This window comes from Anas platyrhynchos, chromosome 6, assembly GCF_047663525.1.
Source record: "Anas platyrhynchos isolate ZD024472 breed Pekin duck chromosome 6, IASCAAS_PekinDuck_T2T, whole genome shotgun sequence".
In the NCBI taxonomy this organism is placed as follows: Eukaryota; Metazoa; Chordata; class Aves; order Anseriformes; family Anatidae; genus Anas; species Anas platyrhynchos.
The window spans coordinates 28,087,618-28,102,782 of record NC_092592.1 but is presented as its reverse complement, the minus strand read 5'-3'; the positions used below and the strand labels follow the sequence as shown (position 1 = coordinate 28,102,782).

The window sequence follows — 15,165 nt, the reverse complement described above, 5'->3', positions numbered from 1 at the left end:
AGCTTTAATATCACTCTTTTCTAGGACTTCATTTATTTTGACAATTTTACTCCAGAACAAGCTACAGCTAAGCCCATAATCCTAGGGTTTCAGCTGGGAAACATTGACCTGATGCACCCAGCTCCTTTTACAAAGCTCGGAAGAGAGCTATGGTAAAGCACAACTCCACGAGCTGGGGAAACAACCTCACTTACCACGGTTGAAGCCACTGGCACAGGTCAGATTATTTAACAGACTTATGCTTTACAGTTCTCTTGCTTCCTTGGGCAGAGGGGGGATTAAAACTCAAGCAGCCCATACAGCTTTGCCCACAGATCTGTGCCCATGCTACGAGCACCCAGGAGCATATGGTACCAGCATCCCCACACCCCTAAAATGTTGGGCCATGGAAAGGGCCTCAGAGCAACGGTGTCCCGTTGTCGTGACTTCTGCCTTGGATTTGTTTGTTTTCAGCTAGGATTAGGCTGAATTCTTCTACATCCCAATAAACACTGAAGTAAAGCAGCTCTAACTTCTGCTAGAGGAGATATGGGCAATTAGGTCACGCAACGTACATACGCACACTTCACTGCTATTTTCCATGACCGCTTGTAAATCCAAACATTCTGGGTATGCCCATACAAAAACATCAACATAAACCCCAACCAGAAAACCAGTCTACTATACTCCAAGGACTTGCCCTGAAATCTACAGTATAAACAACAGTATTTATCTAGCATATTAACAATAGCAGAACGGATGTGTGTTGCTCTATGTGCCTCACAGAAGACGAGCCAAGTACTGGCGCATGAGAGATGGAAAAGATGAAATTCAGAGCCTTTTTTTTTTTGTTTTTAATTTTGAAACACATGGGTCTAACTTTTCAGAACCCCACTGTAATACTTTTACCTGTCCTCCTGCATCCCCTCCTTGGGCCTGCAGTATCCTGACTCCTTCCTTCATCCTCTGCCTCGCCAGGCAGCTACAGGAGGGGTGACGCAGCCTTCATCATGGGCTGAGCTCTCCTCGTCCTACCTCAAAGGGAGCAACGGGAGAAGTTTCCTCTCCTATCCCTACACCACATTTTTACGAAACTTACGGAAACACAGCATTTCCTACTTTTCAAAATCCATGCCTTCCAGAGTTATGGAAGGCTGGGACAGGTAAGGAAAAAAAAAAAAAAAGAACAAAATGACTGACACGGTGCAGTCACAAGGTTTGTTTCACGACATCTTAAAAATGAACCAAAACAAAAACGAACTTCAAAATATCGATATAATTTCCACCTACAGGAAAGAGATCACCATCCCTTCATGACCCATGGCACTGCGGGTGCTGCCGAGGTTCCTCACAGGCCTCGTTGGAGTCCATGCGTGCCCGGCACGCTGCTGTCCCTACAAGGGTTAGGCAAACAGGCCAGCAGAGCCCGGCGCAAAGGAAATGCATCTGGAGTTCAGGGCACGGCTATCGCTTGGCTATTTCTGTAGCGCCGGCATCTAAAAAAAGACCCCGTTCACACAAGTAGCTATTTTACCTTACTGTCCCACAAGAACTAAATGCATTTTTTCCGATGACACTTTCCCACCATAAAATACACGGCAAAATGTGACAAATATTTTGAAATATTCCTATGAAAGCATGTTGCTTATATATAGAAACATGAGTATATATGGAAACATACAAAATGATGTGGTTATATATAGATGTCTCCTCACTGTATAACTAATATTAGTTCGTGGAATTGGAAGTCACACGCGACAAAAAAATGAATTAGAGTTCCAGTGAGCTTTGCCATAAAGCAGACAAAGCAGCAAAACCCACTTAGATTTACGATAATCTTAGTACAAATTGCTGAATGGTGAATTCCCTTGAGAACTTCTCTGACACAAGAAATACTCAAAAAATAAACAAAGCAGGAGACGAGTCCAAGAGGCTCACTGAAGAGACATTTATTCCACATCTTTTTTTCTCCTCCACTACTGCAAAATCTCTGAGAGGAACCACAAGTCAGAGGCCCAGAGGTCTTCTTGGGCCCTAAAGCTTGTTTTGTGGTTAACAAAAGACCATCAGCTTCATAAGGTCCTTAGCAATTAAAACTGTTTTGGTGGAAACGTTTCAAGTATCTACTACCACTACTACCCTTGTGAGAGTATTCCACACTATAATGCTTCTTTTAATATAAAGAAATACACTTTGGTAGTCACACGAAGGTCCTAAAAGTTCTTCATAAGACTTATTTCCATGAGTCTGAAGGATTTTAATTTTACTTCCTAATTTCTCCTCCACGGTTTGGTGTCCCAAACACCATGTTTTTGCATTAGACCAGAATATTAAGGTTAAATTGATTTATCTGTTTCAGTGTTTAAGCTGAGGGATATAAAACAAGTGAAAATATATGACAGAATTTTGTTTCAAAGGACAAAATTTAAATACGTTTTCCATGCCCTCAGAGAATCAGTAAAATGGATAAGGAATACACTCCTTCCCCTATTTTTATTAAGCAAACAACTCTCCAATCCCGTATCATCACTTCTGTTCAAGCACTATTCTAAACCATGAGTCTCAATTCACAGTATCTATCCTATAGTCCTTAAAACTGTCACAGAAGCCTATTTTAACATCTAGCCAAACAGCTCTGCTTGACTGCTTTCATCAATGAGTACAGAATCTTAATTTTGATAAAATTTATTTTTCAGCAACAAAGGTCTGGTACCTTTGTAGCAGATTCACAGTAAATGCCAACAAAAATAATCCTTGGATGATCTGGACAATAAATAACTTTTTTTCTTTTTTTTTTTTTTTTTAACAATAAATCTACTGGAGTAACAGCATTCCCAGCCCTGTGTCCCAGTGACACAACTTTGAGAAGCATAATGGAAGCTACCAAAGAAAGCAACCAAAAATAACGTCCAGAAAGTGGTCTGAGTGAGGAAAAACACAGTGGCACTGTTCACAGAGCTTTAGTGGAGATCCTCACGTGATAGGGGTGTGTAGAAAAAGTGGCAGATGGTTCAAGAAATTAAGATGTACTATTATTCTCAGGAACAAAAATTTGCCTCCTCTCAATCTTCAAAGGGTGGATACATCTCACCTGCTTGCCTCCATGGCAACTGGATTCTCTTCTTATGAAAAAGCTCCTGATATTATGCTCTTGTCTTCTCTCCCTCACTGAACTGTGCTACTCTGGCTGCATCAAATATCCAGAAATTCAAACGGGACCAAGGATGAATGAATTCAATTGTACAATTGAAGCGGTGAAATCTCAAAGACTTCTTATAAAAGCTTTACCCACTTCACAACCTTCTTGCTGGCTGAAAATTAACAACTCTTGAATAGGTTCAGTTGCATAATACAAGAGAAGTTTGCCACAATGTGATCTAGAACAGGACTAGATCTTGTTCTAGATCCTAGGACAAGGAACTCCAAACCCACCCAGCCTCAAAGAAACACCCAGTTCTTTCATGACAACAAGTGATCAGGAGCTCAGATCTATTATTCATGTAGATGATGACATGTCTGGCAGAACAACAGCTCTTGGCAGAACAGCAAAATATTTATTCAGTGTAATAACTCAAAGGAAATGATTTGCCAAATTGACTGCAACAATAGGCTTCAACCTTTTTCAATTTGTGGACTGCTAAAAATGCTCAGTGGGAATGCAGAGCTCTGCACAGACAAGCAGTCTACTGACAACAGACTTATTGTTTTTAGGATACCTTTTACTGAGATGTCAGAAATAGTCCTTGGACACAAGCTAAAAAAACGTCCAGACCATGCTATTTTCTGGAAGTGTTTCATCCAAATATTAAGCAATCTTCCTTACCGTATAAAATACCAAGACTTAAAAGCCTGAAATCAAACTGTTACAGCTCTCTGCAAAATGAAGATCTTCTTACCAGTGACATCAGCGAGAGCAATCTGTTTACTTGCCACATATGGAGACCAACCACCACATAGAGTGGTTAAATGGCAGAACTCAGCAGCACCACTAAGTCTTCTCTCAATCCCGGTGTGTCGCTGGGAGCACCTTTCCCACACAAACATCAGGGAGGCTGGAAGCCCCTAAATGCTGTTCTGAAAAAATACTGTGCATTAAAACAGGCTCCTGCAGAAACTGTTGTTTTGCCTACAGATTGATGGTCCAGTTAACGTGACAAGACAGCTGGTGAGAGCTCCATTCCCAGAGAGGCTCAGCGCATGTGCACCCAGCTACCCTACCATCAGCATAGCTGCTGATTCAAAGATCAAAAGTATTTGGGGTTGCTTTTGTTGCCACAGTCATGTATTCCCTTGGCACAGGAGTCCTCAAGCCAAGGACCACTCGTGACGGGTGTATTATGGAGCAGAGTGCCCTAGGGTTCCTCTGGGCAGAAAGCAAGAGTGGATGCAACCCTGGGATGGACCCCGAATGCCGAATCCCACACCGTTGTATTGCTAAGGAAGAGCTGAAGCTGCAATCAGTGGTTGGCGACAGTGGTTTTTTTAAAGGCAGCATTTAGAGACTTATCAACAGAAGCAAAATACAGGGAGTGGAGAAGAGAAGGAACGGGAGGAACTCTGGGAACTGCAAATGGGATTCATGTTATTTCCACTGTGGTAGCAGTTGAATCAGTGCTCAAACCACCAGCCTGCCCCAGCACATCAGACTACCCAGCAATTTGCCTGGTCCTTTAAGGTAATCCACAGTAAGAGCCACAGCAATGTGGGGTTGAGAGAGGCCTGTGAACCCCAGCCTCGCTGGGGGCAAGAGAGAGAACGCAGGTCCACGAGGGGAGCAGGAGGTGGGAATGATGGCAGGATCTGGCCTGAAGCAGGACTGCCTCAGGCACTGAAATGTCTCATCAGATTCGCTGTTTCAGTAAATAAAAATATCAGCAAGCTGGCCTGGTCTTCGGGCCCGTATGAAATGGCTGTCACAGCTGAGGTGAGCTGAGGGGAACGCTCCGCAGATAAAGCTAGGGGAGATTTCAAGTGTGAAAGGAGCAGCGTGACACAGCTCATGGCAGAAAGTGTGGCTGAGGTTGACATTGCTCTACACGTGCAGGGACGGGGCATTTAAAAGCACACAAGAACAAAAAGGCAGCTCCTGCCCACCCTGCCTCTCTCTGCATTGGTGAGAGCACAGTTTCTGCCCTCAGTATGGTGCCTTAACTTCCTCGCTGAATTTCAAAGCAGCATCACCATCACCCTCTGCCCTCACACCTCTTGCTTTAACGCCACGCTACGAAACACCCTTTCAAAAATCAAACCTGAGAACAGCTCCTCGTCCCCTTGGAAGCAGACAGGTTTTCCAACCACGAGGGCTACTGAAACTCGATGAGCAGAGGGGGGATGAGAGAAGATGGTGGTGTTTCTGGAACTAGGTTGAAAATGGCAGAGGAAAGCACAAACAGTGGGAAAATAACTCAAGAAAGAAATTTCACTGATCTGACAGGAGAAAAAGGCATTTTAGAGCAGTCTACTGTTCTCAGAGGACATAGGCAATATCTTGAAACGTTTAAGGGCTGGTGACTGAATGAAAATGCTCAGACCTAAGGGAGAAAGAAAAGCAGAAAAACACAAGTACAAGTGAAATGATCAGAAGTGCTGACAGCAGTGTACGAGTTATACCAGAGGAGGAGCACAGCAAGTACCAAGGAGGAAGGCAAGAGCACGCTAAGACAAGAAGGTACAGCTGCTGAGAGGGGCGACTTCTGCTACCCCTCCGCTTGCCTCAAGAAGCAGACGAATTACTCCAGAAACAAGAGGGGGTTGTGTACAGAAATGTCATACAAGTGAGTTGCCCAGTGGGTTACACCAAGCAGTTCGTGAGAAAGTCTCCCGAACCCTGTGAACAATGAAAGCAGCCCTTTTTCCATCCATCTCTCCCAGAGTATTTAAAGATTTGAATTTTCCCATATCATTTTTGGTTCGTCTCTTCTCTATAAATAGAGAAGCAGCAGTGCATCCATCTCTTCTTCATCTTTTTTGGTGGTCTAGCGTTGCACACAGGCTGGAATGTTTTTCTAGTAAACGATAAGCGATGGGAAACAAGTTGAAGACAAAGGATGAGAGACCTTGAGCTCGGACAAATAGGAGAGACGGGAGCCTTCTTGTCTTTCCCAAGAGGCAGGTATCTTTTCTCTGGACCAAAGGGTTTTGTTTTGGAAACAAACGCATCTATTTCTGTCATTTCCTTTAGACATGCAGTCTTCATGGGGCTGATAGCAAGACTGACTACAGTGTCTGAGAATGACAGTTTGGCCCCCAAAAGAAAGCATTTCTAACCTAAATATGAAACCCGAAGGAAACACACCCCTGCTGCTAAGCGCACGTCTCAGTGGACTAACGCTGTGATCTATGCTCTGCTCCCAGAGCCTTTACTTTAGGCCAAAGTCTAATAATCGAGTTAGCGCTTTGCGAGGAGAGCTAAAGCCCCTGGGGTTTGTGCCGAGCGGACGGCTGGTGGAGAGGCTGAACTGGACATCAGCAGGTGGCCTGGCTGCCATGGGAAAAAACAAGAGTGCTTTGGGCAGTCGGGGAGCTGAGCGAGGAGCTGCAGGAACGCCTGCGCTCTCCCCCGACCCATGGGAGGTCAGCCACATCACTCGAGAAAAATAAAAACATGAGCAGAAGAGAAAGGGTGAGGTATGGCAGAGGGAGAAAATGCCAAGACCAGGCAGCATGGGCTTAGAAACCGCTTCACAAGTCGATGAGGGTTGAATGCAGCTCAGGTACCTCAAGCTGTGGCCCTGATGTACCACTGCAGCCATGAACAGGACTAGCAACGGGACTGCACCAACACGGCGACATCTCCGTTAATTGGGGATGAAGTTGGGGTGAGTGGCAGGGAGGGGAAACTAATGAGTTCCAGAAGATCACGGTCCTCCATCTCTGCTTAAAAATAGGAACTGCGGTCAGGGGTTTTAGACAGAGAGAGTCAAACCTCAGCATTTGGATCCAGATTTTGAAACCACGAAAGGTCAGAGTTAATTGAGTGTTGGTCATTCAGAGGTCCTGGGACAACTTAAAAATCAACAGAGTGCTGTAAAGTCTTATTCAAGTCAGGCTCCTCTCTCGCATCCAAAAGAAGCAACGATATCCTTGAAAACAACAGCCCAGACCAGCTTTGTTCATGGCTTACCTACTCGATACTTCCCGTAGGGGACGGGAACAAAATGCCAACTAGCAGCAGGGTCATGCAGAGCCTGGGTGCAAGGGCCTCAAGAGAAACAGCTTTCAAAATAGGCCGCAGTGGGCAGGTTCTTGCAGAGCTGGCAGGGCCGCTGACTCTGGGATAGCCTAATCCACTAACAGGTAAATCCCCTCCACGAAACATTCCTTCCTGTCTGAAAAGACTTATTTGGCAACCAAAGCCCCCTGCTTTAGAGCGAGAGCTGGAGAGGAATGTGACCTGTGGCTCCCGATGGGAGAACGCCCCAGCACATGGAGTACCGAGACCGAAAGCCGCCCAAGCCTGAGCACGTGGACCTTTCCATTCAACTGTCCCGACTCCACGTATGAGATCATGGCTTGGCAGGCGGGACGTCAGGCGCTGAAATTTGGGGCCTGAAGAGCTGTTTAGATGCATAAGGGACTATCTCTCCAGACAGCTGGATCCCCAGAGAGGAAGAACTCTGTCTGGTGGTTTTGGCAAACGTCGTGCCAAGCGTAACGGTTCAGCCTGCTAACTCTGGTGAGGACAAAGCAGAAGGGAACTCAATGGCCTAAAACAAAAGGCAAGTGAGGGAATTCTGCTTTGGACCCTACTTCAGCATGCCCCTAGACACTGCTCATGCATGGAGCAAACGCCCATGCTGGGTCTTCAGGGAAAGAGAGGGCATCACAGCTGTGTTACTAGGAGCTGGCTTACCCTGAGATCTGGAGCCTCCTAGCTCATCAATCCCTTCTGTTCAGATTTTGCTCTACAAGCTGCGAGTCCTAGCTACCACCACTAGGATGGCAAATCAAACAGCTCGAATTGCACTAACTGAAATTGCTGAGCAAGAGGAACAGATCCTCTCTCTTCTTTCATGTCAGAGCAGCCAAAGTCTGGCACATATACTAAAAAAAAACGTAAACTAGAAAATGCTAGAAAATCCCACAAGGGCAAGTCTTTTTTTGCCACAGTTTACCCCAGATAATGCACAGAGAAGCCTCATTTTACGTTTTTAACATTTTTTTCATTTCTCCTAATTGGGGAAGGTTTTGGATGCAGGTATAAGACACAGTGCACTTTAGCCACGCTGCTGTTCTTGTACAGAGATGCCTTACTCCCTGCCCAGATAAAGATTCACAGTGGTAAAGCGACTGTAGACTGGTGTGGCATGAGCTCTGCGTGGTCATTCATTCATCAGCCCCACTCATACCAGAATGGCATCGACTCAAAAGGCAGCTGTGTACACATCCATCTCGCCAGAAGTGTTGGCCAGTCACGGTGGTTTTATTTACGTGGAGTGATGGAACAGCCTCTTACCAATGCAAATGCACAGCAAAAGTAGTCACTGGACCTGCTGCAGCTTCTCAAGTGTGCAGAGATAAGCTTCGTTATCAGTCAGTGTAAGAGCCAACTGTTTTCCTGCAAGAATCGTCAGTCACACAATTCCACATCTCATTTCTTAGTAGGTGGCAACGTGTTTCTCCCCACCCCAACAAACGACATTTCTCAAGTGCTGAAAAAGCCAAAGCATAGGAAGTTTTAGGTTCTGCATCATCTAGGAAAAAAGATCACTGCTTTGACCCACCATTAAAATAGGTATGGAAATGTTGGGGGAGGGAGGAGACATGACAAAAAAGGAATTTGATTTATGATTTATAAATCATAAAAATACGAGAAGGACCCATGGGTAGGAATACACACAAATACTTACAAACCAGCCATATTTCAAATTGATGACTTCTCTTTACACATACCAGAATTAGATGCTATTTTTGCATCACTGTTCCTCCAAAGAAGGACATGTGGTAAGCATGCAGTTAACCATTACCAATAATTTCCTGTATTATTTTAGTATCTGGGAGCACCAGACATGTAGCAGTACCCCAAGCTACCAGATGCTTGGGCACTACTCCAAAGAGTTTCTAATCTAACACTGGAGAGACATGATGCATTCAGATGCATAAAGAATTACCAAGGGACAACACTCAGCAAGGCAGGTGGGGGCTCAGCACAACTTCTGCAGTCTTGTGGCAAAGGCGAGATTTCAGAAAGAAGACGAAGGAAAGCAATGAAACACACTCATATATTGAAGGAATGATTAAAAGAGGGCAAAATTTCAAGAAGGTGAACATTTCTGAAACATAGATGATGATGAAAACCATCTCTGGGAAGCAATCCATTTTTCTTTCACCCACAAAGTCCTTTCCTCACACTCTGAAGGGTGAAGAAGACACAACTGGCTACTCTCAACTGCTTGAAACTGCTGTGGTCGCTTACTGAACGAAAATGTGGTGCTCACCCATCCCTGCAGAAGGCACAGTAAGCAGTAAAATGCAGTTTGTGGCCAGCAGAACGTGCAACTGCTCCTTCCACGGGAGGTTGGAATAACCAGACCCTGACAGGATAAATCACCAGTCCTTATGTCTGTACAAAAACAGAGGTGGCTGGAATTTGCTCTGCTCTTTGCAGGAAGATGTTCTCTCTGTCTTGTTCTCTCACAGGCAGAAGAAACAACTAGGGCACATTTAGGACTCTCTAGCTTATGGGTACCTACAGCTGTCAGAATTGGTGACTAGAGCAAGGCGATCAGAGGAAAGCCCAAGCTATTGAGACAGTTAGACCCCTTGGAGATTCAATTCAACCCACAGTCACTGGATTTGGTTTGGTTTTCCTGCTAAATTTTCAGGGGGAAGAAATCCACATTTTGGGCTGTAAGCACATTCAACGGCTAATGAGAAATCAGCTCACCGTGGTTCACTTGTTTCTAATAGGATTGCGCGTACCGCTCCTGTCTTTTTCTCCCCACTTTGGGGAGCTGGGGCCGCACAGGAATTTCCTCTTCTTATAATCCCCCACTGGAAATGATCAGTACTGCTTGTCACAAGCCTATCATGTGGGGAAAAACAAGGCACAGAGGAGGTACAACAACCACCACACACATACACGGCAAAAAAAAGCCACAACAGTACTCTCTGAAGAGGGGTGAAGGGAGATGGTGGTTAAGTGGGCTCTATTTGAAGGCTTGCAGGTTGTTTCTTTGCTTTTATTGTTGGCAATAGCCAAGCTAAATCCTATATCTGTTCACGGTAAAGAACACATATAAGTGACAAAAATAGCCACGCTGTACTAAAGGGAAAGAGGAAGAAAGAGAAATTTAACAAAGGAGAGAAACATCAAGCAAATAAAACCAGGAACTCGTTCAGCTAGCTGCTCCACCAAAAATAAGGCATTACCTGTTAAAGTGAGATGGTGAAAGGAAGCTTCTCGTCTGTGTGAGACAGCACAATAGACTATCACAAACACACATTCCCTTTAGGAGAATTAGAGAGTAACAGAGATTTTTAAGCAAGAGTACGTGTGCGTGTAAATTTGCTTTCCAAATCCAATTTCCCTTCCAATCCTCTCATAGCTTCTCATCAGCAATTTTCTATTTCTACTATGAAGGGCTCTAGCGTAATTATGCTCAGTTACTGAAAGCCTCTTTACTCTAATCCTCTTCTTAGCCTCAAAGTAACAGCATCAACTGATACCTGTGAGCTTAGCTTCCACCATGGGACACACACCAGAGCTCACAGCACAGAAAAAAACCCCTCATGACATACCCGCCTACTCCAGCTCCCTCTGTTCACCTTTCCAGTGCTAAGTCCCAGACCCTGTCGCGGAGCCAGACAAAATTGTCAAGGTCAAAATTTGTAATTTTGGTATTTTAAAGTTCCAAGGAGAAAATGGATGCAAAACCACTACTTATCACGAGAACATGTACTGCTCAGGGGGGTTGTTTGTTTGTTTGCTTGGTTTGTTTGTTTTTTAAACTACTTTAAAAATTCAGAGGAAATGACTTGTCACGAGACTGGTGGGAAGGGGGTGCTGAAGAGGGGGCACTGTGCTCTTTGTTCGTTTTGGCATGGACATTGAAACCAGGCCTTAATATGGATAATTATGGGGTAGAATGAACTCTTCCCCGATGAGTTTTCATCAAGCATCAAGCTAAAAGCAAACTTGAAGAGAAGTATAAACGATTCCGATCCAAGCAATGAAACAGAGGCCAGCAAAAGTTATAAGCTTCTTGGACCTCCTTTTGAGAGGTATTAGAGCTCCTGAATGAATGCAGTTTTCCCTTTAATTCAGAGCACTGCAGGTTTTTCAGCCCAGCTGTTTAACCCCTGCAACGCACGGTGACCTTTTCATTTTCCATTGCTCTTGCAGTTTTCCAGCAGTTTGAGCTCATTTGGGCTAATCACCTCAACATGGAGCTGCAAATGGAAAATGTTGCCGGTAAGTTGTTCCATTCACAGCCATTTAGCCTTGCACTGCTTGCGTCAGGGTGCGCTACCTGTTTTCCCCGTCTCCTTAGGTGGCGAGGCTCCGGACCTTGGGGCCGGTTTGCTCCCAGTGGTCACGCAGGTTCCCAAAAAGATGTGGGTGACCTTCCAGCAGAGGACTCCACCCTGTGCATGTGCACCTTCACCTTGCAGCCTGTCCCATGCCGATCCCCCGGTGAGACACGCTGTGCCACAAGGCAGGGGAACGCACTCCCTGACCCACCGCGATCCTACACGCCTCGAATCCCATCAGGGAGAAACGGCGGTCGCTCCAGAGCGGCGACTGACACCGAGTTTCCACTGTAAACCCAAGCTGACCCTTTCCTGACCCTGCCTGCTAAAAAGCACTAATTTATAAAACATCCCATCAACAAGGAAATTGGTAGGTCTGATTTGGTGAAGGAGAAGAAAACGCACTTTCCCATGCAGATCCCAAATCAACTTGAAAGCTGGCTTTTAAAAAAAAAACAGAATACATGCAATCAAGTATCTAATTGTGGGTTTGGCCCCAACTTTGAGAGATAGGTCATGAAAAAACAGTATCACTGATGTCCTAAACTAGCATTTCTAAGCCCTTTATTTTAACTAAGGCAAAAAAACAAAGCCACCACAGCAAGGCTCGCCTACCCGTGACTGCTCAATACCAAGATTTCAGTAATGCAAAGTTTTGAGTTAACAGTATTACAGGAGCCTATGCCAGAGAAGTAATTTCTGGGTAATCTCAAGTATCAAGAGAGCAACTGAAAATTTTAGGTTTTTTCCCCTGGAAGTTTAGTCTTCCTCTTTCCCCAGTGAAACCAAATCAAAGCATGAGTAGACTTCCATCGACAGAAAGAGCTCTCCGTTCCTACTCAAAGAGCTCCCACCTACTGTCTGGTCACCTTTACTGAGGGACAACAACATCTCATGACAACAAAACGTGCCAGCTCGGTACAGGTCTGGTGGGCAAAGGGCAGGAATCAAGTGTGCCTCTGTATCAAAGCTCCATGTGCCCTGGTCAGGAGTTTGGAGGGCTTCCCTGAAAAGTACTTCTTGTTAATAGTAAATCTGCGCGATACAGGTGATATGAGATGTGTGTTTTTAGAACCTAATATGCAAAGACAATAAACTACAAAAGTTAAAAAATATGTGACACCTTGTCTGGGAAGTACTGTCTTAACCTTCCTTGATATTGTCAAAAGAGAAGCTCTGTACGTGGTTGCAAAGCAATTCTTCATTTCCTCTGTTGCAGATGATCTCAGCTTACATTCCTCTTTATTTAGCATCTTCTATATTTGTCCCAGCAGCACCAGGTGGAAACTTTCTTCCGTGGATTATTACAGACCTCAAATACTTCCCCACGGCCCTTAGATGCCCACTCAGCACAAACCTGCAAGGTGACTCCAGGCATCGAGCGGGCTGCGTTCAGGCTCAGCAACAGCAGCACTGCCACCGCCGGTACCACCAGCACAGCATGGCCACTTGGGGGACATTTGGTACATAACCCCGTGTGCTAATCTGTGACTAGTGGATACAGAGGGGCTCCCAGAGGAGTTATTTTCCCTTGCTAGTTATCACTGGCACCCAGGCAGCAGAGTTATCTATCTCTTTGCGTATCATCCAGCATATCATTTATATCATCCGTGCAAAGGATTTGTTAGCAAAATCCCAAGTGTTCAGAACATTCAGTCTCATTTATCAATTCTTCAGCTCCTGGCCTCTTTTTGGTTTTAGCTCAGGTTGCTGTTGGACTTTTAAGTAAAGGGTATCCTGGGGTAATGAGTAACACCGAGCACTAGCTGAGGATATGAGTGGGGTTTATTCCCACTAAAACCCAAGTGTGGATGTGGTGTAAAGGCTGAGTGGGAAGCAGTGGGACATACTCTTTACTATCCCATATACCTACACAGCCACTCCAGTTTATGCCTTTCTGTGCTCCTTTAACTAGTTCCCTACAGATGGCACTGTACCACCATCCAAAATACCCCTTCAGGAAAAAAACAAACTTAAAACAACTTAAAAGAGCTCATGCTGAGCCACCAAGAGGAGCCAGGTGATCGGCTATGTTCCTGCCTTCTCATCCAGACGGTTTCTTGGGTATAAAACAGGGAGAGAGCACAAGGTTTTGTACGTCCAGCCTTCTCTACCACAGACCAGGATGGGAGCTACTGGGAAGATGGGTCCTAATATATACAAATCCTTGCTCTGCATTTTCCTGAAGCATTTGGTCTTTGTTAGTTCCGAAGATGGGACACAGATTGAACAGACCTTGGGTATGACCTTGTCTGGCAATTCCTATGGGAGGCAACCGAGAAACCTCTCAAGAAGCCAGCATGCGTCCAAAGATTTACACACGGGGCTGCGATGTCAGTAATTGGATGAGTGCAATAAAGTCTGCAGATTCCTTTTCCTCAGTCATGTGTGGTATTTCTATTACTTTCTCTGTGACTGTTTTACATCCAATAAAAACACACTGAACAGAAAATACAGTAGTAGAAGTTACCCTTTGCTCTTGGTAAGGAGAATAATTCATTGGTTTGGCACTTCCCAAGGCATGCGTGAAGGGAAAAAGCACTTGGCTCAAACAGGCTCATAATTATTAGCAGCAAATTCAATCTATGGTGCGTTTCACCAGCTGCTTCTTAATTTCATTACTCTCAGCTGCACAGATTTGTGATGAGCACTTCATCATAGCATCCCATGACTACTGAAATCTTTTTGCTCTTGATTGGTGAAACTTTGTCCTTAGATGCACGTACAGACCGTCCAAACAGAATAATTATGGCCAAGGCTTTTGAAGTGTTGAGCTTAAGACCTTTAGAGAAAAATGAATTTCAGAAAGTAGTGGAGGAAAACCCTTTCAGACTTCTCTACCTGGTTACATATCAGAGCATCACAGGCACTTAAGCACTCTTGAAAATCTCAGCTTACATCCTCCTATTAGTATTGCTCTCAATATTTGCATAAAAAGAAGCAGATTCCTGAACAGTGCCTGGCTAGGTTGTGCAACATGTTATTATAGAGTGGAAATAAGAACGTTATCTACTGGAACTACAGAAGAAAATGAGGATCAAAATGAGATTAGCACGTGGTTAGGATTAACAGAAATGCCTAAAAATTACAATCAGGATTTCAGTTTCAATAGCAGGAAAGAATATCTCTATCAGCATTGTGCCTGCAACGTCAGCACTGGCTAAAGTTCTGATCCTGTACTCAGAGGAAAATGAGATAAAAAGTGCCCACTCTACCCCCACAGCTCTGAGATTATCCTTGCTCAGAAATAACCCTGCTCAGTTTTAAAGATCTAAAAACATCACAACCTAGTAAGGTATAAAACTAGATTTACATCCCCTGGTATTCTGGTAGTAACATTACAGCCTACCACTGCCTTCAAAAGGTTTCAGCAACACAAGTCAGGGTAGAAGGAAGTAAAGGCAGATAAATAACCCTGCTGGACTTAAGAGCTGATATTAATAAGATGGTAATTTCTGTGGTTTCATTCAGCACAAAGAGCTATGCAACTACAGAGCTCAGCACAGCTTTCTCTGTATCACAAGCAGACAGTTTCAATCAGGGAACATGTATTTTTTTTTTCTTTTTAATTGAGAGAAAATAAAGAAACTCTTTCATTTGAGCCACTGCACTTAAGCAAGCAATACTGTGCGTATAAAATACAAAAATCCATTTAATTTAAATTCCCCAAATATGTTGTAGTTGAATGTTTTGCAGCACCTAGATTCTCTGCCC

General features: G+C 44.4%; 1 protein-coding gene across 5 annotated transcripts in view; it reads right to left on the bottom strand.

Annotated features, from left to right (window-relative positions):
• Positions 1-15,165, bottom strand: part of CNNM2 (cyclin and CBS domain divalent metal cation transport mediator 2) — a 113,718-nt gene that overhangs the window by 36,589 nt on the left and 61,964 nt on the right. The window contains exon 2 of one of the 5 annotated variants that reach the window (XM_072039753.1): positions 13,673-14,233. The exons of the other annotated variants lie outside the window; for them this stretch is intronic. Coding sequence (XP_071895854.1) covers positions 14,076-14,233 — 158 coding nt within the window. The 3' untranslated portion in view covers positions 13,673-14,075. Of the gene's footprint in view, positions 1-13,672; positions 14,234-15,165 lie in introns of those variants that run through there. 5 annotated transcript variants of the gene reach the window in all.